General features: G+C 59.0%; 1 protein-coding gene across 1 annotated transcript; it reads left to right on the top strand.

Annotated features, from left to right (window-relative positions):
* The first annotated feature begins 257 nt into the window (after positions 1-257).
* Positions 258-26,896, top strand: RNF212 (ring finger protein 212). The gene is made up of 13 exons (XM_089911349.1): positions 258-366; positions 3,066-3,127; positions 6,717-6,791; positions 9,716-9,772; positions 10,008-10,066; positions 11,830-11,882; positions 11,970-12,030; positions 12,692-12,737; positions 15,998-16,061; positions 23,941-24,010; positions 24,888-25,074; positions 25,176-25,274; positions 26,825-26,896. Exons 1-13 carry the CDS (start codon positions 258-260, stop codon positions 26,894-26,896), a joined length of 1,014 nt encoding a protein of 337 aa, XP_089767475.1.

Raw genomic sequence — 26,896 nt, 5'->3', positions numbered from 1 at the left:
AAGAGCGAGGCCAGGTCCTCGCCTGTATGTTCCTCCTCCCCGACGTCCAGCCAAAACAACCCTCAGAGAGGAAAGTCTAATTCTAACCTCCCTCTCTTCCCGGGTTGGTACCTTCCAACACATGAGTTTTGGCGGTGCGCAGGCGTGGAATTGCAGCCCTCGGGCCGCGCCCAGATCCCGCGTCCAGGTCTCGCGTGGGTCTCAGGAAGGCTTCGGTTGGGCAGCAGCATTGGCGGCAGCGGAAATCGCTGTGGAGCATGGCCAGCTGGGTGTTCTGTAATCGCTGTTTCCAGCCACCCCAGGGGACGGCGTGCTTCAGCCTGACTAACTGCGGCCACGTGTACTGCGATGTCTGCCTGCGCAAAGGTCAGGGCTGGGTCAGGGCTTTGAGGGCCCTCGGGCCAGGCCCACACCTGGACCCCTGGGCTGGTGGGGGGGCGGGGGGGCTTCCGGGGGAGGGGCCTTGGGGGAGAGAGTCAGCGGGCCTGGAGGGTGGGGAGAGGACCTTCGGAGCAGGGGGCCTTGGGGGAGGGCGGTGCGTGCGGGGGTCGGGGGGCAGAGGCCGACAGGCTCCGGTTCGCGACTCTTGGGTGCTTGCCTGCGGGCTGGGGGGGCAGGGACTGTAGGGGCCACAGGGAGGGCGGGCAGCACCCCGGCCGAGTGTCTCAGTTCCGGCACTGGCCCGCCTGCCACGTGGGGTCCGACCTCAGGCTGGTCCCTGTAAGGACAAGCGCAGCCAAAAGCGGGGGTGGGGGAGATGCAGAAGTGTCCCCGACAGAGGGGGTGGGAGGAAGGGGGAGGCCTGAGGCGGGAGAGGACTGCGAGGGAGGCCCCGGCCCCCCCTGTGGGCAGCGGGCAGTGACGTGATCGACGTGTACTTTTTTTCTTGTGAAATGTTTTTATTGACGTATAGAGTTTATACAGGAAAAAAGCCTAAATGGAAACACAATGAATTCTCATAAAGTGACCTACCTGTGAAACCAGCTCACAGATTAAGAATCAGGACATCTCACACACACACACCCCAGGCCTCCTCAAGGAAAACCACTGTCCTGACCCGTGTTAGTGTCCATCGGCTTGGACTGTTTAACGCCAAGCAGCAGGCTCCCCACACACACACCCGCCCCGGGTGGCCCCTGCCTGGGCCTCTCGCTGCGGGATCCTCCGTGCACACTTGCCCCTGGTGCCCCTTGCCTGCTGCTCGGGACCGACGCCGTGTCCTGGTGTATTTCCCAGCTCGCGGCTGACCCTCGGGCTCTTCCAGGCTTTGGCTGTCACCGGTGGTGCTGCAGGCATGTTCATGCGGGGTCTGGGGGTGAGCACCGTCGCGTGCCCAGGGGTGGGCTGGCTGAGTCTCAGTCTGCGTGGCTGGGGGAAATGGAACCTGGCGGGCGGCAGGACTTGGGGAAGAAGCGGCGCCCTGCACAGGGGAGAGGTGTCAGAGCCGGACAGCCGCCCACGGGGCTGGACAGAAGCAGCGGGCAGGTTGGGCAGACCTGGGTGCAGAAAGGCATCTCGGTTTCCAGCGTGTGGAGCTCGCCAGGGTTGGCAGTGGGGTTCCCGTGGCCATCCAGGACACTGCGGGGAGACAGCGGGTTTGGGGCGAGGCCCAGGACCTTACCTTTGGACACGGAGGTTCCAAGGAGAGCCATGCAGGGGGAGACCGAGGGGCTGTGAGGACACGCGAGGGTCTGGGAGTCCGGGCAGCTGGAGCGCAGCAGGGAGAGGTTAGTGCAGAGAGGAGAGTGGAGATGCTGGGGTGACGGGAGGGCTGAAGGCAGGGGATGCAGGAGCCCGTTCTCACCTGGGGAAAAGCATTTCCTAAAGAAGGTGGGTGGAGACGGGAGGAGGCTGTGAGAGGAAGAGAAAGCAGAAGCGTCAAACCAGGCATCCCAGCGCAGTCAGCCAGCGCATCTGCATGTGGCCCTGGCCTTAGTGGCTGGGTGACCTGCGTGATGCTGTGGGGATGGTGGGGACAGGCTGGCTCGGGGCCGGGAAGCGCCAGGGAGGGCTAGGGGCGGAGCTTAGTGGGAGGGCATCTGAGCCAGGACAGGAGCCCTCGGGGCTGTGGGAAGGAGAGGAGGTGAGCACAAGGTGGAGGGTTAGGCCTGGCCTGGGGGGCCGTCGGCCTAAGACAGAGGAAGGAGGCCAAGTGGTGCAGGCGGAGAGAGGTGCGCATGACGGGCCTCTTCCTCAGTAGACGACATGGGGGCTTGTTTGAGTACCCCCTGCAGGGAACTGGGGGGAAATGACCAAGAAAAGCAGAGGGGTGCCCAGCAATGCTGCAGATTCCGCAGTGTTGGAATCCTGCTTCTCAGCCGCGTTGAGCTGGGGGGGGGAGGGGGAGGCAGCCCCGGGTTTGGGCTGCTGTGCTGCCTGGAAGGACCCGTGGCGGTGGATGTGGACCGCCGGCTGGCCTCCAAGCTGCCTAGTGGAGAAGCCAAGATCAGAGGCTGCGAGGACCAGGCAGGGCCGAATCAGGAGCTGGAAGCGAGGGGGACGGAGTGGGGGGAGCCCTGGGAGTGCGGGGCCAGCCGGTGGGGGAGGAGCCTGGGGAGGCGGGCACCCCACAGGGAGGAGGCCGAGCGAGGGGTGGGGGCGGCCCGGGGGACGCGACACCTCCGTGCTCAGCCCCCGGCACTGCCTGGCCTGTCTCAGGAGCTCAGTAAATGCTCCGACGCCAGGCGAGCTGTCCCAGCTGCCACAGGGGTGAGGCCGCAGGGCAGGGCAGAACACTGTAGCTCCCAGGTGGGTGGGAGGAGCTTTTCATTTTGTAGAGTTTAACATTTTAAGTTAAGTTATTCCTGTAAAACCTGATGGTAAGAAATATCTGGGACTGATCTAAGTTTGTGTTGTTGATCTTTATGGCCACCATTTTGGAGCATATTTGCAAAACAAGAAAAAAAAGATTGTTACTTATGTAAGTCTTTTCAGCTACGTGCATGCCCACAGGCATGTCCACTGCAAGCGCTGCAATCCTGTGTACTTTTGCAAGAAGGCCTGCATTTATATGTATTTAAAAGCACTGCTCGCTCTAATAGAATAAAATATGCTTTCTATTGCAGGTAAAAGGGATGAATGCTTGATTTGTAAAGTTCCATGTCGTACAGTTCTGCTTTCGAAACGTGTAAGTTGAAATCTGTAGTATCTGAAAGTTAATCGCAGTGTTTCTTTTTAAATGTGATGTTCAATTTTTAGTCATTTGCGGTGTCTAAAACTTCTGTTTGTTTTGCTACGTGCAGTAGGAGATCTTACAAGCTTTCTGCATAAAGTCCGATAGCGTGGTTCTGAATACCTTGCACAACTTTCTCCTTAGCCAGAGCCTGGCCCCATTAGGAGGTGTGGTGCTCCTGGGAACAGAAGTCGGGTGCCTGTGTTTCTTCAGTACAACACCAGCTCCTCAGGAAGGTGGTGCAGTTTGGTTTTCCTGGGGTCATTTCCAATTAAGAGGGCTGAGGGAAAGTCGCTGAAGTTGACTCCTTCACATTTAAGGTCTAAGATGTGTATTTGATCTGATGTTTAATCTATAAAAATTGCTTTTCTGCTTACAAATATAAAATTACACAGAACTCAGACGTAACAGAGAATCATAACAGAGAATGTGCAAGTCCCCCAGACCCTACTTCCCGCTGATGACAGCCAGGAGTGTGGGTCCTTTTCTGGATCCTTCTCTGCGTGTTACTGTGATTTACCTTTTATAGGGTGTTTCCCAGTTGACACTACATTTTCTAGAATGTACACACCCACATTCTCTAGAAGTGATTGCATGGTATGACAGTATTTTCCTATTGGTAAACCTTTGGGTTTTTTTGGTTTCTTTACTATTTCAAACAATCTTACAGTGAACATTTTTTTTTTAACCATAGTTCCGCATACTTGTAAGACTATTTCTAGAGCATAAATTCCTAGAAGTGGGAAAGCGAGGGCTTTCTGTTGGGGTCTCCGTGCGTGTGGAGTGCAATCACTCCCTCTCCCTTCTGTCCCATTCGGGGACTCCATCTGTATTTCCCCTCAGGAAGGCCCTGGGCCTTAACTACAGTGAGGTATCACCTCACACTGGTCAGAATGGCCGTCATCAAAAAATCTACAAACAGTAAACGCTGGAGAGGGTGTGGAGAAAAGGGAACCCTCCTACACTGTTGGTGGGAATGTAAATTGATACAGCCACTATGGAGAACAGTATGGAGGTTCCTTAAATCACTAAAAATAGAACTACCGTGCGACCCAGTAATCCCACTATTGGGCATATACCCAGAGACAACCATAATTCAAAAAGACACGTGGCTTCCCTGGTGGCTCAGTGGTTAAGAATCCACCTGCCAATGCAGGGGAAACAGGTTCGAGCCCTGGTCCAGGAAAATCCCACATGCTGCAGAGTAACTAAGCCTGTGCGCCACAACTACTGAGCCTGTGCTCTAGAACCCGCGAGGCCACAACTGCTGAGCCTGCGTGCTACAACTACTGAAGCCTGCACTCCTAGAGCCCGTGCTCCGCAACAAGAGAAGCCACCGCGATGAGAAGACCACGCACCGCAGCGAAGAGTAGCCCCTGCTCACCGCAACTGGAGAAAAGACCTCACGCAGCAACAAAGACCCAGTGCAGCCAAAAATAAATTAAATAATTAAAAAAAAAAAGACACATGCACCCCAGTGTTCATAGCAGCACTATTTACAATAGCCAGGACATGGAAGCAACCTAAATGTCCATCGACAGAGGAATGGATAAAGAAGATGTGGTACATATATACAATGGAATATTACTCAACCATAAAAAGGAATGAAATTGGGTCACTTGTAGAGATGTGGATGGACCTAGAGACAGTCATACAGAGTGAAGTAAGTCAGAAAGAGAAAGACAAATTTCATATGTTAATGCATATATGTGGAATCTAGAAAAATGATATAAATGATCTTACTTCTAAAGCAGAAATAGAGACACAGATGTAGGGAAGAAATGTATGGATACCAAGGGGGAAGGGGTGGGGTGGAAGGAATTGGGAGACTGGGATGGACACACACACACTCTTGTTACTGTATGTAAAATAGTCAGCTGACGGGAACACACTGTTTAGCGCAGGGCACTCTACCTAATGCACTGCAGTGTCCTAAAAGGTGGGGATATATGTATACACATGGCTGATTTATTTTGCTGCGCAGTAGAAGCTAACACAGCATTGTAAAGCAACTATACTCCAATAAAAATAAATTAAAAAAAAAAAGGAAGGCCCTGGGCCCTGACAGGTCAGTGCTGACACCCTCGCCTCCCTCCTGGCCCATGGAGGTCTTTGTGTAGAACCGGGTTCTATGTGGGCATCAGTCTGGTCTCCACTCACTGGGGCCCCTGCCCCTAGTGTGTAGGCCTCACCCAGGCCCTCAGGGGAGGTGTGGCTTCTGTCCTGTTTCCCTTGGAAGATGGGGCTCGAGACATTGGGTGCTGTCCAGGGTCTCGGGTAAAGGTCAAGCGCGGGGCTCACCTGCACACGGAGCCCTTGCCACGGGCCCCCTGCCCTCTTGGCGCCCTGCTCAGCCCTCCTCCGAGCCGGCAGTGGATTCTGGAGCCGCTTCCCCTGCAGCCGCCCCTCCACAGGGTCCTCCAGAAGCTCCTCGGGGGCCCTGGCCCTTCGAGTGCATTTCCTAGTTTCTAGCTCGGATCTCGCTTTCCCTAAGTGCAGTGTTCCTGTCGTTTCAGCGGAGATGGGGAGCGGCTGGGCCTGTACGCTTGGTACAGACTGGGAGGGGCCCAGGCTCCTGGTCTCATTGGCCTGTGTGTGTCCTTGTCCCGGCCCTTCTGTGTCTCTTGTGCTGCTGTGGCCGGGTGGTGGGTGGCGGTGGGAGGCAGGTGTATCTGCACGAGGAGTGTACGTGGGCAGGTGCCAGTTCGTAAACCCTACTTTTTCATGTTTGCTTTTTAAATAACTCAACACGGGGCTTCCCTGGTGGCACAGTGGTTAAGAATCCTCCTGCCAATGCAGGGAACATGGGTTCGAGCCCTGGTCCAGGAAGATCCCACATGCCGCGGAGCAACTAAGCCCGTACGCCACAACTACTGAACCTGCACTCTAGAGCCCGCAAGCCACAACTCCTGAGCCTGTGCACCACAACTACTGAGCCTGTGCTCTAGAGCCTGTGAGCCACAACTACTGAGCCCGCGTGCTACAACTACTGAAGCCCACGCACCTAGAGCCCACGTGCCACAGCTACTGAGCCTGTGCACCACAACTACCGAGCCTGCGTGCTAGAGCCCGTGAGCCACAACTACTGAGCCTGCGAGCCACAGGTACCAAAGCCCCCACGCCTAGAGCCCGCGTGCCACAGCTGCTGAGCCCACGTGCCAAAACTACCGAGCCTGTGCTCCGCAATTAGAGAAAGCCCACGCACAACAACGAAGACCCAACGCAGCCAAACATAAATAACAAATTTATTTTAAAAAATAAAATAAATAACACGTACTTGTGAGCAGTTTGAAGTCATGCCCATCGCTCTTCCCACTTCTGATTTCACTGTTTCCTTTGTACGCGGCTCCCCCCAGCTGCCTGGAGCCCCTCAGCACTGCCCTTGGTCCTCGAGGAGGGGGCACCGTCCCTCACCCACGCCGTGGAGTACTCGGTGCCCCTTGGACGCAGCCGTGACGTCCTTGTGGCTGAGTCTGGGCCCTGAAGCACGTAGAGCCCTGGCCCGTGGAGGCAGTGGCGGAGGAAACAGCCTTTTCTCTTTCAGACGGACTCCGACATCCAGGCGCTCTTCATGGGCATAGACGGCCTGTGCAGGAAGTACGCGAGGGAGACCTCCCAGGTGAGTCCTAGGCTTTGCCCTCAGCCGTTGGAGACTTGGTGTTGTGGAGACCAGTCCACTCTGGACACACGGTTGGCGAGTGTCTCCCACCCCCGCTGTGGCGAAGCCGCGCTCTCTGTCCCGTGGTCTCTGTGCCTTTGCTGGGTGTCAGGACACAGTGGTCGCTTGGTCAGGACGCCCCACTGAGCCTCACGATGTGAGGGATGGACCTTAGATCTGGGGTTTGGAAGGTGGGGCTGGGGCTGTCTGGACTCCGGGCGGTGGGCCGCTTTGTGACGCTGTCCTCTCCTAGGGGTCACCTGTGCAGCCCTCGCCCACCCCGTGGCCCCCGTGGCATCCGTGCCTGCCCAACCCTCCTCGTCGCCGTGCACGTGCCCCCTTTGCTGCTTCACACATTCGCCCCGCCCCCGTGCCCAGCCGCTAGTGCCGCCATCCGTGCCCTCTGCACGTTCCTCCCTGGACGTCACTGGACAGCCTGTGGTCCCCCCGGCTGTCCTTCTGTCAGAGGCGCAGCCCCCACTGCTGGCTGCCTGCCACCTGCCCTCGGAGGCCGTGTGGAGGAGCGGCCGGGAGCTGCCTGAGGCCGAGGCCCTTCCCTGGGGCAGCGCCGCTCGCCTGGCCGTTCTCGCCCTTTGGCCTGCATGTCTGGAGGCCGTGGTCAGCCAGCTTGCAGAGGCCACCCCCTCCCCTGGGAGGCTGCTCTCTGGCTCCGACGTGGCCAGAAGCACCGGTGGGGCCATGGCTGTCCCCCATCCTCCCGGGACTGCTCCAGGGGGGCGCAGGGATGCCCCAGGACTCAGCATCAGCCCGAGGTGAGTGCTGGGGTCGGGGGCCGGGGACTGCCCACATCGCCCCTTTTGCAGTGGGACCCTCTTTCCAGCCAGGTCCCCGGGGCCAGAGCTGCGTGAGGACTCGAGCCCTTTTTCATTTTGTTTTGTTGGAACCATCTGACCCCTGCCGAGGCCGCAGCGCTCAGCCTCAGGCGCCCCAGCCAGTGCAGATGGCGTGTGGCCACAGGGTCCGGGCTGCCCCCGAGCCCGCGTGAGCCTTGCGCCCTCAGTGGGGCTGCTCTCGCCTGCCGCTCAGGCACCCCACCGGCCGGCCCCTCTCCCCGGGCCAGCTTTGCCCGTGGCCCCGCCCCTGCTGCGGCCTCACCTGTCCTGTTGCGTCTATATCAGCCACAGAGGGCCTGCACTCTTGTCCTCACCAGGGTCTTCATTCAGAAATGGCCTGCCAGAGTCGAGGTAGCCACTGGCCTGTCCACAGGCCTTGCTGAGCCCCAGTGCCTGCGAGGCGGGGTCCCGTGTGCCAGCCGCTCCAGAACGGCCCGGGGCTGCTCCCAGAGGCGGTGCTGCCTGTTTCTCAGTTTGAGCCCTGCACCAAGACACGAGGTCAGGGGTCAGCGCGGGACATTAGTCTCTCGCTGCAGGCATAGGACACACGGAGGAGTGAGCTGTGGAGACAGGTGACTGTCACTGTGTCTTGCTGAAGGTGATTGGGGAAGGCGGCTTGAGAACTGTCTGTACAAAACCCCTCCCAGCTGTGCACGGCCCTGCCTCAGTGCCCTGCACGCTGTGAGGAAAAGGCACCCGGTCATGGGCTGACGGGGGCTTCACCTCGCCCGGAGTGAGGACTCAGAAGTCTGCCTGCTGAGGCCCAGGGGCAGCAGGACTTGAGAACCGTTGGTGCGCTCCCGAGCCTTTCTGGGACAGGACCTCGCAAATCATGAGGACTTTGTGCAGCGGCGGCATTGGGGTCCCCTTGGGGCACCCCTTCCACAGGCTGACGCTCTGGGCAGAGCCTGTGTCCGTCACCCCTCCCCTGGGTGGAGACACGCGCCCCTGGTCTCATGGAGCGGGGGGGGGGGGGCTCACTGGAGCACTGTGGAGTATGTCCCCTGCCCCAAGGGCTCTGAATCCCTCAGGATGTAGGAGCCAGGAGGTCAGGAGACTCTGAAGAGGGTTTGTCCCTCCTGACCACAGCCCCACCCTCTGGAGGTGGGCTGGGCCAGCCTCCTTTCCCTCAGTTTGGACCAGGCCAGTGAGCCCCAGGGAAAAGGCCACCGTCCCTGGATGTTTGCACTCACGTTGGCAGATTCCTGGGGGTAGTGAAGTGGGTGATGCGTTTATACAATGTGGACTTCAAATCCCAGTTTGCCCCGCACCCGGTTCTGCTGTGTGTCAGCTGTGTGCGGACGGCGACAAGAATTAGCTTTAAGCTATTCAGTTTAGTGTTTTGAGAGAGTGGGTGTCGTTGTCTGAAACTCCAGTGGTGAAAATAGCTCTCTTCCCTTGAGGAAATCACAGTCGCCGTCTTCTAATGTACGCGGGCACTCTCAGGGACCGGTCCAGGCTCTGGGCACCACAGACAAGGAGGTTGGGGCTCGTATAAATGGAGGACCAGGGACGCTGCTGGTTGCAGGTGCTGCTGGCCCCGGATGTCCAGTCAAGGTCGCTGGGCTCCTGGAATGGCGCGGCCCTGCCTGTCTGCCTGGTGGCCTTCTTGCCCGGCGCAGGCCCAGTCGGGGTGGCAGGTCAGGGGGTTCCTGGTCGGTCTGTCTGGTCAGGAGGCCATCTGTGATCCAGTTGCTGTTGCCTGAGGGACAGCACATGGTGATCGGCCCTCGTGGAATGTGTCGCATCCCACGGCCTGGGCCCCAAGGGCCGCTGAAGCCACGCGGAAGGGAGGCACAGCAGCCCCCTTGCCCACGCGATCCTCACGTGGAACCCGCGGCCCTCGCTGCCTCTGGTGGAGTGCGCTTGGCCGTGACCATTCTCAGCCTGGGCTCTGCCGGCATCTGCTCTGGCTGCCAGGCTGCAGCGGGGCCACGGCCTGGGAAGAGCCGGCGGCTGCAGGAAGCGCCCACCGGCCTCTGCGGCGGCCGCCGCGCACACATCACCCGCTGACACGGGTTGTCTTTGCAGGTTTTAGAATTTCAGGAAAAGCACAGGAGGAGACTGTTAGCCTTCTACGGAGAAAAGGTAACTCCAGTTGGCTGGCAGTGAGGAGAAGAGCGGTCGCGTCACCCAGCGCTTATTCCCTACACACCCGGTGACCTGGACTTGGTGCGCGTTCAGTCATAAATAGTGTGAGGGCCACTGCCACATAACTCGCGTTCTGATTTGTGGTTTAAGAAATTGAGGATCCACGTGTTGCGTCTAAACTGTCGCTTGGTGTAGCGCGTGTGGTAACTGGAAGTCGTTCAATTGTGTTTAGATTTCTCAGCTGGAAGAGTCCCTCAGGAAGTCAGCGCTGAGGATGGGGCAGCCGCAGAGGTGAGGCCCGGGGCGCGAGGGTGGCGGTGGGCCTGTCGTGACTGCTCGTCTGTCTCAGCCCTGTCGTAACCAGGCGTGCAGAGGAAAGAGCACTTCCGTTGGCTAGAAACTTCTGTCAAAGCAAAAGTGCAGGAAACTGGAGGGGAGGAAAGGGAGCCAAAAAAGAAGAATTTTTAAAAACATGAGTGGTTCCCCTTGGGGGGCCCCCCAGTGATTCCTGGGGTGACGGGAGGGGGCCTGGGAGGAGAGTTAACCCCGCCTGCAGTTCCCTGGAGAGCGCATGCAGCACACCCATCCCCTGGTCCGGGCCCTGTGGCAGCCCTGGGCCCACTGGCCCCCGGGGGTCAGTACGGCACCACCCGTGTTCAGCCACGTTCTCGGTTTTATGAGACATGGTATGAACGCAATGGACGTTCAGAAGTCCCAACTTGGGGGCCACAGGTTAACCTGTGGGATTACTGTCTGCCCAGCAGTGACCCCCCTGCCCCAGTGCGTGGACTCCTGCCTCCTTGCTGCATCGGGCAGCTGCGGGCAGCGTGGGCGCCCAGGGGCCACCAGCCAGAGTCGGAGCTGGGCGCCTGCCAGTGTGGACTCAGCCTCGTCTGGGGTGAAAAGGCCTCCACCCACCCGCCTTCGTGATGGGGCATGAGCTGCCGGTGCCGCCTGTGAAGGCGTGTTTGGGGTCAGCGAGCTGCGGGCCAGCGCAGAAGCAGAGGAGGCCTCTCCCTTCCCTGAAGGACTGCGGGGAACAGCGCGGCCGAGACCTCCTGTGGCGGGCGAGGCCTGACCCTGACACGGGGACAAGAGGCCCCCGGGCCAGTCCCTGGGATCTGTCCTCCTTGGTGTGCAGTTTGCTTTCTTTCTGTGGAATCATGTCTTTCCTTAATTCTGGAAATTTTCCAGCCCTTACCTTTCCCATTCTCCCTCTGTGGCTTTGTCCCCACCTGGTGTCTGCACCTGGTGACCTGCTCCTTCAGACCCCGGTACCTGCAGCGCCCTCTCTGCCGCACCGCGCCTGCCTTCTCCCCGCGTCTGTCTGGCTGCTCTGTCTCACCCTTCCAGCCCGTCCCTGGCCATTTTTGGTGCTGTATTCTCGCTCTGCCTCACAGCACTTTGTTTCCCACCTGGTGGCTTCAGGGTCCAAATCTGCCTGTTCCCCTTGGGCTCCAGGTGGAGTGTTCCTGGCGCGGTGGGTTCTGTGCCAGGCCCACCCACTGACCGCTCTGCGTGCACCACGTGGCCTGCGTCTCCCTCTGGGGGGAGCCTGTGCCCCCGACGCGGCACCCTTGCCCCAGACCACGCCTGCCTGGGTCTGCCCCGCCAAGCACGGCATGGTGTCGCCACTGCTGACCCCGTCACAGGGCCTGCCTCGGCGGGGCCTTGGACACTCGCCCTCCCCACACGCCCAGCGTGGCACCCAGTTTGTTCCACTGAGTCACTTGGAAGCGGGAGTGAGTGCCCTTCAGGGAGCTGGGCCCCAGCACGGCCAGTCCCCCTGCCGGTCGGTGGGCCGGTCGGCAGGCCTTTATTGAGCGCCGGCTTTGTTCTCAGCACTGTCTTGGGCTCTGGCGAGTCAGAGGGAGCTCCCTCCATTCCTGTGCTGTGCAGCCAGGCGTGTGCAGTAACTGAGGCTGTGGAGGGGGCCACGGGGCAGCGCCACGGAGAACAGAGGCTGTTTCTGTTTTCTTGACCTTCAGGTTGGAAGGAATTACCTGGAAGTAAACGTTTATGGCTCAATTAATGCCTTTTCTCCATCTATTTAGTGTGAGATTGTCACAACAGACGGCTTTCAGCACAATGAAAAGTCCAGTTTCAAGTAAGTAAAGTGTCGCCCGGAAGGGGAGGGTTGTGACGAGGTGCGGAGTGGACCCGATTGGCTCCAGCACCAGGTTTCTCGCCACAGCTCCTTCCACAAAGCCCAACGGGCCTCTCTTCCTGCCGTCCGGCTCATTAGCCTCTGCAAGGTGTGCACCCCCAGCCCCCAACCCCCGAACGCCAGCGGGCGGTGTTTCAGACGCAGGGGTATGTGGCCGCAGGCATCGGTGGGGGGTGGTCACGTGACCCGGGCTGGGCAGCTGGGTGTCGTCCCCAGGACCCTCCTCTGACACTGGGACAGAGGGATGTGGAGGAAACAGGACGAGAGGGGGGTGTTTCTCTTGGGAGGTTGGAGTCGAGCCCACGGGCAGCAGGTGTGATGAGGGCGCCCGAGGCCCCATCAGCCTGGCCGCCCCCGCCCCAAGCTCGTTCAGAAAGTAGGGAGCACGCCCTCTTCCCGCCGCCTTGTGCTCCTGCGGGGACGCCCGGCCACATCCCATGCCAGCCTTTGGGCTGATTAATCAGGGAACTGCCGTGGGTCGAGCCCTACCTGCATGAAACGTGTGGGCCCGGCAGTAGGGTGGACGGAAGTAGTACTCCTGCTTCCGGGAAGCCCTGCAGGAAGCGGAGGGGCCCAGTGACAGCGGCCGGAGGGGGGCAGCCAGCCAGGAGGTGGCCACGCGGGGCTGTGATCACCGGGCTCCCCGGGTGCTCAGCAGCTGCAGGAGGGAGAGCCGCCCGCGGGGCCTCATGTGTTTTTGTTACTTGGTCGTAACCAGGCCCGTGACCGTGTTTCGCTGTCTGTAACAGGGTGGAGTCCATGGAAGTTGACCTCACACCCTCCCCGAGGAGAAAGGTGAGTGCACCTGCCCTCCGCGTGCCTGGTTCCCACATGCTTCGCGTGGATGGTTTTCTCGTCACTGATGACCTTCGAGCACGCCAGCTCCGCTGACTCTGGGCAGCCAATCTCCAGGCAGCTCCCAGGAGGGACCTGGGAGGGAGGCTGGGGTGCGGCTGTGGGGCCACTGGGCTCTCGGGGCTGGGGCGGGGTGGGTTGCCCTCCTCCCACCTCTGGCGTCTGAACTCAGTCCTGCCTGGAGGCCTCGTGCTGCTGTGGTCACCGAGTACACACGACCTGTGAGGTGGATGCCAGCATGTGGGCTGGTTGGCGAGAAGCGGTGCTCTGGGCGGGTGGGCAGCAGAGCCGCTCCGGGCTCCGGTGGGGAGACGCTTCCCACCCACTACCCCTCGTCAGCCGTCTCCCATCACCAGAAGGGGGCGTGGGTACACCTCCGCCCTGCCCCAGACCTCAGCCGCTCATGAGGCAGTCCCCACAACCTGGAGCTCACGGGTCCCTGCCAGCTCGCCTTTGCCCCAGGAGCTGGACCTCGAGCCTCGGCCCACATGTGGCCCCATTCTGGAGGTTAAAGTTTCCGGAGGTTAAACGTTCCAGAGATTAAGGCTGACGGCTCAGCGATGATGTGTTCCTGGGCGGCACATTGGAAATTGTGCCTTGGGACCAGAACGCCACAAACTGATTTGAGATTCTAAAGTGAGGTTCTAGACCAACATCTACATGGGCTTGTGGACCCATGTCCTCGTGGACCCATGTCCCCATCTCAGCACTCACTCCTCGCGGTGGGGAGCAAACAGGCACAGCCACGTTCCAGGAAAGCCATCAGTCACAGGCTGTGGCTGCCAGAACAGGACGCGCATTCTCAGGGAAAGCTTGTCCACCCAGTGGCCCACCTCCCGGACACCCCATCAGCCCTGGGGTGGGTGTGCACACGCCTCTCTGGTGGGGCTGCCCTGAGACCCCGAGCGGGGCGGTGAGGTGTCTCCTTGAAACCCCAAGACCCCCCAGGAGGTCCCGCAGATGGCATGGCTGGGCCCACCCTGTGGCCGTGGAACAGAGGGCAGTGCCCACGCTCCCTGAGGTGACCCTGGAAGGAGTCTGGTGGCCTTGGTGAGGGAGATCCTGGAGGAGGAGAGCGGGATCCTGTCCCCCTCCCACCCCCCTGCACTGGGCCTGGGTCCTAGGAGGGAGGGAGAGGCAGAGCCTGCCACCTGCCCTCGGCTGCGCCTGCGAGCAGAGGGGCACCCGCCGGTGAGGTTCCGCGTGGGGACTTGGACCGTGGATGCTCGAGGGCTAGCTCGGCAGGTGCTGGTTCCCCGGAGGGGGTGACCCACGTGTACAGTGAGGGCGTGCTTGAGCCCGTGAACCGTGGGGAGGCGGCACTGCGGGCAGCAGGCAGGGGCCTCCCGGTCGTCCCCTCCAGGATGTGGCCTCCAGTGAGGATGTGGCCCCGTGGAACCCTGAGGGGCTGCACACGCGCACGGCCCCACCACACCTTCCTGGCACGGGGCCTGGGCCTCTCCAGGACACCCGTCCTCCGGTGGCAGGAGCTCCCCGCGGAGTGAGGTATGTGGAGGAGGCAGTGACGCAGCGTGTCAATCACATCCCACAAGCCAGTCCGGTTGCATTATGGGGACTTGGTGGCTGATGGGCCGGTGGAGGGCAGGGGACCCACCCCAGAATGCAGCCCAAGGTTGGGCCCATCCCTGGCCTTGGCTGCCCTGGTCGGGTGTGGTCTCTGCCACATCGGCCTAACCACCTGGCCGTCCACGCAGAGATGTGCTCGCGGCCGAGCCCGGGTGACCGTTGAAATCCTGAGGGCAGCCGAGTACGGCTGCCAACAACCCAAACCCTCGACAGCAGCTCCCCGGCACGCTCGAAGAAGCGGGTCCTGTGGGGGCCTGTCTCGGCACCTCCGCTTCCTGGAGCTGCTGCGCCCGCGCCCTCCCCCGGCCTGGGCCGCGGCCAGCGCTCACCTGCGTCACAGCCACCATCCTGGACACTCCGCATCTTTAAACTCTGTCTCGCCTGTTACTGGAGCCTCCCCCAGATAGGTGCTAACCCGACAGGGGCGATTTCGTCTCCTCTCTTCGATAACTTTTCAGAGTTGGCCTGTGCTGGACACTCGTGGCCTGACATGTAGGATGTGCCAGAGGTGGGAGGAGGGGCAGGGGCCGGTGCACAGGCGGCCGCAGAGGGGCTGGGGAGGGTGGCCGAGCTGGAGGGAGGCTCTGAACGCAGCCGAGAGACAGCAGCAGCAGGAAGGGCTGTGAGGTCAGGCCCCGCTCACCACGAGCCACGTTAAAGCCACTGCAGCAATGGGATGAGGGCACCCTGAGCAGTGAGCGTCCCCAAGCCAGCCCTGCCGTTCTCGCAGACCCTGGAGAGGCCTTCGCCTTGGGCACGAGCCTGGAGTGGTGGGCCAGGGAGGGAGGCCAGAGGGAGGGGAGGCTGCTCCGGTGGGTGGGCAGCAGCCTGCCAGGCAGTGCGACGTTCGAGGGTGGGGGCCAGTCCTTCCAAGGTCAGAGTCTTGCCAGCAGGCGTGAGCCGGAGGCAGGGCCGGGGTGGGGACGTTTGCAGAGAGTGCCCTGAAACGAGGCCGCCGCTGAGCTGGCGGGGAGGCTGCTTGACAGGAGCAAAGGACCGTCGTGGGCGCGGGAGCTGGGAAGGTGGGCCCGAGGTCGCAGCAGGGGCGCAGGTGGGGCGGTGGCCAAGTCTAGGGCCCCAGGAAGGGCCAGAACGGGCTGTGGAGATGAAGAGATGGGCACAGAAGCAGTGCCAAGCCTGGGTTCCTGGCAGCGGCTGTGTGCCCCGCCCCAGGTCCCACTGCGCAGTTACAGTGAGGGGGGCAGAGCGGGTGGGGTGGGGCGCCGCCTGGCGGACATTGCCGCGTGCGTGGTGTGCAGCAGACCTGGTGCCGGGCACTGCCCGCCAGCCCTAGCCACGCCCGTCAGCATCTGGATTTCAAGGTGACAGGACGCTCCCCAAGTGATTTACTCAGGACTTTGCAATTCCTAATGTCAGCCAAGAAGTTGGGTTACTTTTCCTCTTCTGAGACTCTTAAAAGCACTCCGTGGGTCCTTCGTCCACTCACCACCGTGGGCCCTGCCCACTCGGCCACGTTCCCGCACAGAACGCGGTCAGACAGGAGCTCGTTTCTCAGGCAGATGAGACTGAGGCTGTGTTCTTAGCAGAGGAGATTCTCTCCTCCAGAGCGGCAGCTCTGGAACGGTACTAACTGTTTTCCTCTTACAACCTAGCGTGAGGCAGCCACCGGCCTGACAAGGATCTCCCTGCTCAGCCCACCTCGGGATGGACGCATGGGTAAGTGAAGGCCCGCCACCTTACCCCGGTCCGCACGTGCTGAAGGACTTACCCAGTGGGTGTGGGTCCATGTGGAGGCACGTTTCCCCCAGAGCGGGCCCCTCCTGGGTCCATCCAGGGCCCCACCTGACCCGGCACGGGGAGGCGGGCCCTCGTGGCCTGTCTCCTGGGCTTTGAACAGGAATCCTAGGGCCTGCCGTGCTTACTGGTGCTTGCTGGAGTGGCTGCTGGGGGAGCACCCAGGCCCTTCCCCGGGGGTCAGCGTGAGCCTGCCCGCTTGCCCAAAGCACTAGGCTCTGGCGCACGCCCATCTCCACCCCAAGCCCCTCCCTCAGCAAACTCGGGCCAAGGCCCTGGAAGTTTCCTCGGTGTGTGTCGTCATGGAAATATTTACATTTGAGATAGATGCTTATTCGTTCTTAATCGCCAGCCCCTCTGTTTTCCTTCCTGCCACTGCTTCTTGCACCTCCGTCCTTAGGTTCGCTTTCTTCGTGCTGAGGTTGAGATTCTGATAGTTGCCTCTGAGGTGTAGGCTTTCTGAGCCGCGGCTGTCTAGGGCCTCTTGCTGCCGCCCTTGCACCTGAGCACCCGGCTGGGGCTTGATTTGCTTCTGCACTTTGGAATCGCTGCTGCACCTGCCCCTTCCTCCCTTCCCCTCCCCTCCTCTCCCCTTCGTGGACGCTGTGCTCCCAGCCTCAGCTCACAGGTCAGGCCTGTGTCTTCCTGTCCCCCTTCCCTGCCCTCCCCTGGGATCCCAGGCCATCTGTCGCTCCAGGGCCCTTTCCTCATGCTTCCCGCCTCCGTCCTCCTGTGCAGCTGGAGTGTCCGCCCATCAGGGTTCCCTTGGTTTTGGAGGTGGCGTTTCCCTGGGCCCTGGGGTGTCCTGTGGGCGTCAACGCCCTCGTGCCCGGCCCAACGTCCCTGCCTTGTGCCCCCACTGTCATGCTGCCGTGCGGGTGTGGGTTTCAGGTCAACGTCTGCAGGCCGGCCTGTGGGGCAGAGCCCGGCGCTGGGAGCATCTTTCCCTCAGGAGACGGGCGTCTGGTGGATACTGAATGTAGTTCCCTGTGCTGTACAGTAGGACCTTGTTTATCCATTCTGTCAACATCCTGTAACAGCCTGAAATGGAAAAGCATCTGAAGAAGAATATAGATATATGTGTGTGTAACCGAATCACATAGCTGTACACTTGAAACTAGCACAGCATTGTAAATTAACTATACTTCAGTTTTTTAAAAAACAAAAATGCAGTTTAAAAGAGGAACTGAAATAATTACACTGAAAAGCATTTAGAAGGCGACATGGGCAGACTAACAGAAAAGAGAGTGAGGTGCAGCCAGCAAATAGAATGGCAGGTGCAGGTGCGCGTCAGCCACCCAGTACCCGTGAGCAACTGGCCACACCAGGGAAGAGATGCCCCGCACGCTCCCCAGGAGAGACGTGCTTGAACTACAGCAGTACAGACACGTTCCAAGTGGAAGGACACCGTGCGTGTGGCAGCCAGATGAGGGCTGGGGCGCGGCATGAGCACCAGAGAAACAGACCGGGACGAGGACTGTTCTGGAGACCAGGAGCAGAAGGAACACCCCGTGGTAACAGGGTGTCAGGAAAACAACAGTTACCAATGTGTATACACCTGACAGCAGAGCAGGTACACGGAGCAAAAGCTGCCCATGGAGAGAAGAGCCAGCCATCCGGTCCTGGGAGCTCAGTGCTCTCCCTTCAGAGACGGAAAGCTGTGAGGGAAGCAGGAACGAAAAAGACACGAGACGTGTAGGGAACAAAGAGCAAAGTGGACACGCTGATGTCAGCCACGGGTGTGCAGCAGACACAGAGACGTCAGACTGCTGCAGGCTGTCTGCGAGGGACACATCTCGGAGCCAGAGGCACCAATAGGCTGAGACAAGATAACGTACAGGGTGCGTCAAGCCAGCAGCCAGTACAGAGCCGGAGCAGCTGTCCTCACATCACACACACGGGTCGTAAGATAGGAAACGTCTCTAGAGACGGGGCATTTCATGATGAGTAAAGGTCCATTTATCAGGAAGACATGACCGTTAGTGCAAACACGCCACAAAAGAAAGTCCCCAACTGCATGAGGCCAGAGTTAAAAAGAGAAAGAATTAATTCAACACATGATTTGAGCACTGCAGTAGCCCACTATCAGTAGTTGATGGGACAACCAGACAAGTGATCAGAAAGAAGACGAGAGACCGCCTATCTGACAAACGCGACACCACCAGCAACAGCAGAGTGCACAGTCTTTCCAAGTGCAAACGGGACATTCTCCAGAAAAGGTCACACAGTGGCACGTAAAACAGGTCCTGATACTTAGGACTGTTCATGTGGAGTGTATTTGGGGGCCACAATGGAATTAAATTGGAAATCAACAGAAAAAAATTCTGAGAATAAAACAAATATTTGGAAATTAAACAATGCAATTATAACTAACTTATGGACCAAAGAAAAAACGTCAACAGTAATATCAGAAAGTAGCTTGAACTGAGTGGAAGAAAATACAGTGTACCAAATTTATAGGATGCAGGTAAAGCGGGGCTTAGAGGGAAATGTATAACTTTAAACGCTTATATTAGGAAGGAGATCTAAAGGCAGTAATCTAAGCTTCCACCTTAAGAAGCTACAAGAGAACAGAGTAGAAATCTACAAAACAGGAAACAGAAACAATAGAGAAAACCAATGGAACCTAAAGTTTATCCTTCGAAAAAATTAGCAAACTCTTGCCTAGACTGACCAAGAGAGAAAGAGAACACAAATTACTAGTATAAGAAATGAAAGAAGGAACATCATTACACATCCTACAGATAATAAAAGGATTATAAGGAATGTTATGAACAACTCTGCCAACGAAGTAGATGACTTACGTGCAATGGACACATTCCTAGAAAATATCAAAACTACCTCAAGAGGAAATAGTAAGTCTGGGTAGACCTCTATCAAGTAAAGAAGTTGAATTAGTAATTTTAAAATCTTTGCACAAAGAAAAGCCTAATTCTCACTGGCTTCATGGGTGAATTCTTTGAAACATTTAAAGAAGAACTAATACCAGTCCTGCATAAACTCTTTCAGAAAGTAGGAGAGGATCAAAAACTTCCCAATTCATTTTATGTCAGTGGTGTCTTAATAACACAGCCAAAGATAACATGAGGAAAAAACTGAACAATAATCTTCGTGAATATTGGTGCAGAATTCTTTAAAAATGTACGAGGCAATCAAATCTAGCAACATATAAAAGGGTTTATATACCATCACCAAGTGCGGTTTATCTCAGGAATTCAAGGTTATTGACATCTGAAGATCAATTAACTATATTAGTAGAATGAAATACCTAAAAAACAAGATCTTTACAACAGAAAAAGAATTTGATAAAACTCTGCAACCATTCGTGGTAGAAACTCTTAGGAGACACGCACTAGAAGGGCACTTCCTCAGTCTGATACAGAGTGGCCAAGACCCTAGAGGTGGAACCTTTTCCCTGGAGACCAGGAACAGGGCAAGGATGCCCACAGCCGTCACGTCTACTTGCCTTGTCCTGGAGGCGCTAGTGGAGCAGAAATTAAGGCGCATAGGTTGGAAAGGAGGAGGTGTAACTACTTTGTAGACAGCTGGTCTTGCTGTAGAAGATCCCAAGGGATCTGTAAGAATACTGTCGAGAATTATAAATGAGCTTGGGGAGGCTACAGGGTGCGAGATCCACACGCAGAGCTCCGCTGTAATTCTGTATACTAACAACCAACAGGCCAGAATTGAACGTAGCTGACAGATCGTAACTGTCAGGGCTTCCTTCTGGACTTCCTGTTCCGTCAACGAGTATATTCCATCCTTCCTTTCCTAAATGCCACATTGTTATGATTACTTGTGCTTTACGGTTAAGTTTTGAGATCAGACACTTTGTTCTTAATTTACCAAAGTAATCTTGTCTCTTCTAAGGGCTTTGCATTTCCATATGAATCTTAAGATCCACTTGTCACATTCTACCAAAAAAGCCTGCTGGGGTTTGATAGGAGCTCATCGGTTTGGGGGGAGTTGCTCTCTCAACAGTCCTGCGTCTTCCGGTCCATAGACCTGACGTGTCTGCCTCTCCGCTTGCCGGACCCCGATTGACCTGAGGAATCACCGTTTTCAGTGTATGGGTCTTAGGCATTATCCATAAACCGGTACCCGAGTAGTGAGTTGTCTTGATAGTGGAATTTTCTTTAATTTCAGATTGGGTACAGTTTACATGGGGCGTCTTTTCGTGCCTCTCTTTCGCCTGATTGTGTCTTTGAAGCCAGAGTGTGCCTCTTGTGGACAGTGTGTATCTTGTGGACAGTGTGCCTCTTGTGGACAGTGTGTGGTGGGATGCTGCTTGTAATCTCTGCCTCTGACTGGAGTGTCCAGTCCATTGAGTCAGCATGGTTACTAATAGGTTTGGTTTGATGTCTGCCTCTTTGCCATGTGTTTTTGGGATTTTTTGTTTATCTGTTATCTCCTTAACTGCCTTCTTTGGCATTAACTATTTTTAGTGCCCCGTGTCCCCTCAGAGCTGTGAGTGCATTCGGAGTCGGGGGTCTCTAGGAGGTCAGCGCCGTCCTGAGGGTGAGACCTAATCCGATAGGATTCGTGTCCTCACGAGAGACGGCACGCGCGCGGGAAGAGGTCACGTGCGGACACAGCAGGAAGGCACCGTCTGCAGGCGGGAAGCGGGATCACCAGGAGTCAGGTCTGCCGGCGCCTTGACCTTGGACTCCAGCCTCTGGGACTGTGAGAAATAAGCGTCTGGGGCGTGGCGGCCAGAGCGGACTGGGAGACTCGACCTTCCGTTGATATTTACGCTGTCTCGTTGTTGTCTTGCCTCGGGGGTAGCCTTGCGCCTCTTATCGGCCACCCAACTGGATTCTGGTCAAATGCAGCAGCTTTGCCCGTGCAGTCCATTTACTCGCTGCTTTGTGATGCTTTGTTTATGTGTAGCCACTGAGGTTACATAGAACCCCAGCGATAGGCCTGTAATGACGTCCCTTACAGAAGCTCACGTGCCCTAAAGATCAGGAGAGGAGGCAGAAGCACATGCGCCCCTCGCGCTTGTCAGGTTTCTGGGCCCACGTCTTCCTGTGGAACCGAGTGCTTGTGGGTGGGTGCTCCTTTCAGACCCAGGTCCCGCTTCCTGTGGGACCGAGTGCTTGTGGGTGGGTGCTCCTTTCAGTCCGTTTTATTGTGGGGCAGTTCGGCCAGCTGTGATTCTCCCAGTTTTTGTCACCTTTGAATGATGATGTGTTCATTTTGAGGATAATCTCACTGGGAAGAGAATTCTCAGATGACTGTTCTTAGCACTTTGCCGAGTCGTCCTGCTGCCTCAGGCCCCTCCTTTGTTTCTGGTGAGGGGTCGCCGCCCTCAGCCGTGTCCTCGTGTGTGACGAGTCGCTTCTCCCCTTTGCTCTGAGGACTGTCTCTGCCCTTTGCTCACTGTGGCTTTGGAGGACTTTTCGAATTCGTCAAGTGTGAGTCCTCTGACCTCGCGCTTCTCCTCCAGGGTGACCGCGGCTGCTCTGCGGGTCTGCGCGAGCTGGCGCCCAGGCGTCTCTCAGGCAGGGCAGCCTCTCTGTGCTCAGCCTCTGCTCTGCACGCAGCAAAGCTGTGCCCTCCCAGGCCCTGCAGGCCACCCCCGGCTGCGCTCTTTCCTCCTGCTCTCACCCCCAACGCAAAGGCGCAGGTGCACAGGGGCCCGCTCACGGCCCAGGCAAGGAAGCCCCCCTCCCAGGCAGGCGGCAGTGGGCATCTGGGCACAGACGCTGTTGTCTGTCTTAGACGATGTCCTAAAATGGTCCCGTCTCATGCTCGGTCTTGGGAAGGAGCTTCGCGGATTTCAGCTCCATCCAGCTGGAGGCCCCTTCTCGGCAAGCACTGCCTGGGTGAGTTGACGAACCGCGGGCACCTCAGCCTTGCCCCCCTGCCGGTCTGTCCCACGAGCTTGTGCGCGAGGCCGACCCGCTCCCACGTCTCGGGCCGCCCAGCCGTCAGTGCCCAGGTCTCGTCCACAGGACGCAGCCTGTCCACGTGGCAGCAGAGGGACACGAGCGTCCCCACATTCTCCACCTGGAAACTTACCCTCTTTAAATGTCAACATGTTTTCCATTTAAATTTTTCAATGGAAATCTTTCCAAATGCATTGAGCCACACCGCTTTCCTGAACAGAAGCTCGGCCCTGGCTTGGATGTGTCCTGTTGGCTGTGGAGCCTTGTCCGGTCATTGGCTTTCAGGAGCACCGGCCCAGGGGGCGGCTCCTCGGCGCTGCCCGGGCCTCCTGCGGCGCCCGGGGTCACTGCCCTCAGGACCGAGACCTGCCGTGGCCCATGGTTCTCAGGCAGGACCTGAAAGACCCCCTACTGAAGGCCTGGCACCCGCTGTCCCTGTGGCCAGAGTGCTGCCCACACGACCCATGAGCTGTTGACTTCCTGAGGCCTCGGTAGCCTCAGCTGTGTTGACAGCCGTTGTCCCCATGAAGTCCTGTAAAGCGTACGTGAGAAACTGCTGCTGTCTGCCGTCGTGGGGCCGAGCGTGTAGTCACTGAACAGAGGACTGTACCCGGGACCCGTCGGGTGTGTGAGGCCGACAGATCAGGAGCCACCGCCGTGCAGGAGGAAGGTGGACTCACGGTTCCTGGAAGCAGGCGGCACGGCCGCCAGGAGGGGTGAGGCGGAGGCCTGGGCCAGAGCCTGGGCCGCGGTTTTCAAGGGAGGAATGGCAGGGCCGCGGGAGAGGCTGGCAGGCTTGAGGTTGGCTGGCTTGAGCCGTCTCTGTGGTCGCAGATGTGGGAGCCGCCCCGCTTGTCTGAGGTCCAGCCGGGCTGATGAGGGCCGAGTGGGGCAGCGGATGGAGGGGGCTTTAGAGCTGGCTCTGGATTGGCAGCTCTTCACATCAGAGGCACGCTGCGCTCGCTCACAGGCAGACTGGCGCCACCTCTGGGAGTCAGCCCGCCCTGCTCCGGGGTCAGCAAGGCCCTCCGGGGTCAGCAAGGCCCCCAGACGCCAGACCCTCATAAAGTACAGAAAACAACAAACACAGTGAATGTAGCTGCCGAGATGGTTTGTCCGCCTGGCTCTCAGCTGTTCTCTGGGGCTTCCTGAGGGTCACCTGCAGTGGGCAGTGTCCTCACAGTCCGCACGGCCCAAGACAAAGAGATGAGACCCCCATTGCCCACTTCGTGCTGTGCAGCCTTGGGAAAGTCACTCACCCTCTCTGGTCCAGGTTCTTTGGTTATGAAAGGGGCACCGTGAAAGGACACAGAGGGAGCCTAACCTAAATGCTGTCTACCCTTCTTTCCCTGGCTTCCTTCTGTTGAAACTCTCCAAAATTTAGATGCAGAGGGATTCAGGTATTGAGGAAGAGCTGTCTTTTCACGTCTGCTCCTTGGTGTGACTAAAGCCTACCAGGGATCATTTACATCTTTAAAAGAAGCTTCTTATTAGCCCAGAAGCTGTCAACGGGCAGAAGTCGAGCTGTGTAAAACTCCTGTGGTCTGGGTGGAGGTGACATGGCTGTCCTGGCGCCAGGGGTCGCCCGCAGCCCCACGCCCTCCCTCTTGTCCCCCGAGTGGTTGTCAGAGTAACAGGAGCCAAGGCTTAAAGCAGGTGTCCAGACATTTATTGAGCGCCTGCCGCATACCAGGGGTGGCCCCCAACGGAGTCCGCGGGCAGTGTGGGTGTGGGCGGTGGCTGAAGGTCAGCCCCGGCCGGTCCGGGCATGAGACTGCGCGGTCAAGGACGGCGCACGTGGGTGAGAAGATGGGGAAGAGGGTGGGGTCCGCACCCTCCCGGGGCGGGGGCAGGGCTCCACCTGTGGCAGGGATGGGGAAGCAGCTCGTTCACTTCTCACCCGCCCCCAGGCAGCGTTGCCCACCGCCCTCAGCACCTCGGCCTGACACCGCGTCACCCCAGCGAGCCCCAGGCACTCAGGTAGGTCCCGCTCGTGGCTCCTGGGGGGGCGACAGGGTTAGGTGGGGGCGGGAGGGACCCGCTCGTCCCGGCGCCGTCTGCAGGCCCCGAGTGAGGCGGTGCCCAGAAGACCACGTCATGTTCTTGAAGCTAAAACGTAACTTAAGCAGGTGCCCTGTCGCGAAAAACCGCGGAAGAGCCATTACGGCTGCAGGACGTTTTACTCCAGGACAGCCCGGGGTCGGCAGGGTTTCCTGAAGGGCAGGTGGCCGCTGTGGCCGGTGCTGCCCCTCTGCCTGGCCAGGTCCCAGCGCCACCATTTGCACAGGAGCAGCCGTGCCCTTCCTGGACGCAGGGCCGCCTCCACGCGGGGCGCTGTCCTCAGCGCTGGGCACTCAGGTGCTGTCTCCAAAGGTGGACCCTCTCCTAACCCCGACCCCTCTCCCAAAGCCTGTCCACGCTTTGCGGCTCGGCACAGTCCAGCCACGGGCCTCCAGACCGCGTGCCCACCGCCCCTCGACTCACAGAGCCACCCACCTACCTCCCTGACCGCAGGCTGCGCCCGTGACCTCTGTGAGGCTGCTGCACCCCACTCCACGGCAGGAGCCGGCCCCAGCTCCGTGCCCTCTGACTGTAACTTGCCTCTTTCAGCGTCAGCACAGAGGGGCCCTGTGGGAGGGTCCAACGACACAGGTCCTGGGCCCTGGTAACGGGCAGCAGTTCTCGGGGGCCCTGCCACGGTCCCCACGGCCCAGAGAAGCCCTCCTGTGGGGCTGCCTGCCGTGCACTGCGCGTGAGCTGCTCCGTTCTACCTGCGGCCCCAGGCTGGCCGCGCCACCTTGAAAATGACCTCGTGGCCAGAGGCGGTGGTGATTTTGTCTGTTGAATTTACCGCTAGGATCCCAGCCCTGCAGACGCCCTGGGAGTGGCCCAGCCAGAGCCCTGCGCCCCAGGCAGCAGGCAGAGCCGGGACAGGGGCGGCACCCAGGCAGCCCCTCAGCATCTCGGGGCTGCTGCAGAGGCGGCATTTAGGTAAGTGCCGCGGGGAAAGGCAGACGCTGTGTGAGGAGCAGACACAGCTTGGGGTCCCCGAGAGCTGTGCTTCTGCGCCCTTGGCAGCGGTCCAGACCCCAGCTGTGCTCACCTGTGCGTTCCCTGGGGCTTGTGACTCTGCCGCTTCCCGCAGGGTCTGCCGGCCGAGGGGGGCTCGTGCACGAGCACTGAGCAAGCGCCCGCCCGCCTGGACGTCGGTTCTGCGCCCGCCCGCAGCACGTGCACGCATCCAGTACCGTGATTCTGCGTTTTCCTGATGGAGTGACTCAGTGATACGAGTGAATAAAGTGTTTTTTGGACTCTCTTGGGGCAGCAGTGTATGATGTGTCTGCAATTGGTACCTTAGAACTTCCTTAGGGGCGACCGTCCCCTGCCTCCTCCCTGCTGGGGGCTTCCAGCCTCGGCTCCTGGGTAGGCGAGCGGGGGTCTGGGCGCTGACCACCGAGGCCTGCGGGTGGCCACGTGGGTCAGACCCGCCCCAGGGCCGGGGGTGCCTGTCACGTGAGGCTCATCTGTCTCCAGGCCTGGGCTTCGTGTGTGGCTTCTCCCTGCAGGCCGATGCACCCTCCTCATCACCCCAGTGTCGCTCTGGACAAGGCCGGCTGCAAAGACGGTTATAATTATGATCCTTCGTGGTGCGGTTACCTGAGACTTGCCCCCAGACTCCCGGCTCCTCTCGCCTGGGTCAGGCCCACAGCCTAAGGGCGGGAAGCAGATGCCACCCGCTGCGCACTTGGGAAGCTGAGGCTGGGCAGGTTGCACTTCATAGCTTTGTAGCCGGGCGGGGCAGGGAGGAGCCCTCCTTCCCCAGGGCTCTCGGTGTGCAGCCCTCCCTGCCGCGAGATAGCAAAAGCCGAGGGGCGTCTTGTAAAACCCCTGGCCCTGTTGTGCCCCCTGTGTGCATTCAAGTACGGTGAGCATGACGGCCTCAAGCGGGAAAGTGTAGGTACGTGCGCAGAGCAGAGTTCGCCTGTTTGCCGCTCGGCAGCGGCAGCGGGGGACGAGAGGGGGCGCGGTGGCACCTAAGAGGAGTCCCATGTGCTGCCGCCCCCCGGCTTCCTGCAGATGGAGCCCTGGCTCTGCGGGTTTGGGGCCTGCTCGTCGGTCCACGGTTCTGAAACCCCACTCTCTTCCATCACCTCACCTCGCTTTGCAGACAAAAACTTTGATGCCACGTTTTTAGCATTTTCTGTTCTTTTATCTTTGCTGTTCTTCCCAGTTGGGCTTCAGTCCCGTGGGCATCTGGTCAGCACTGGTGCCACCTGCCCTTTCAGCTCAGCTGACCACTCACGTCAGCACATCGCTTTCCTTTTTCAATTCTTCTCACCGGAGAGGCAGAATTAAATAACACATCCAAATAGTAGCGCACCCCCTGCTGTAGACAAAGGTGACGTCGCAGCCCAGCACCTGGTGTCACGCCAGCTCAGACCCTCTGTGGACGCACGGACGTCCAGATTCAGCCTGGACGTTGACCGACAAAGGGGAGTGTGAGCGCAGGAAAACAGGTGGCAGGGAAGCCCAGGGCCAGCGGCAGGGTGAAGGGTCGTCGTGCGGTGGCATGAGGGGCGGGCCACAGCCAGGGCCTGGGGATGGGGAGACGGGGGCGCCGGGTCTGCACGGGCCGTGTCGGGACCTCAGTGTCTCGTCTGCGACGTGGAAATTAAGTGAGACCGTCCCGCCCCATGTGTCACACAAGGACAGTGGCGGGCGTCTCGACACCTGTAGCCTGGGGGGGTCGTGTGACCGCCAGACTCACCACCTGGGGCCTTTCTGTTCCTGCAGCCGCCGCGCAGACGCGTGGGCCCTGTTCTCGGGAAAGGGGGCTGCTGCCAGGGCTGCCGGGCGAGTCTATGA

Source organism: Delphinapterus leucas, chromosome 5 (genome assembly GCF_059928025.1).
Source record: "Delphinapterus leucas isolate spDelLeu-1000000601 "Yukka" chromosome 5, BTC_Dleu_Yukka2, whole genome shotgun sequence".
In the NCBI taxonomy this organism is placed as follows: domain Eukaryota; kingdom Metazoa; phylum Chordata; class Mammalia; order Artiodactyla; family Monodontidae; genus Delphinapterus; species Delphinapterus leucas.
This window is presented reverse-complemented; position numbering and strand designations above follow the sequence as displayed.

Bases quoted from the DNA above. Each gene is read 5' to 3' on its own strand.
- RNF212 (XM_089911349.1), top strand. From the start codon at position 258: ATGGCCAGCTGGGTGTTCTGTAATCGCTGTTTCCAGCCACCCCAGGGG. The intron at 3,128-6,716 runs GTAAGTTGAAAT...TTTCTCTTTCAG, and splicing joins CAGTTCTGCTTTCGAAACGT to ACGGACTCCGACATCCAGGC. The intron at 12,738-15,997 runs GTGAGTGCACCT...CTTACAACCTAG, and splicing joins CACCCTCCCCGAGGAGAAAG to CGTGAGGCAGCCACCGGCCT.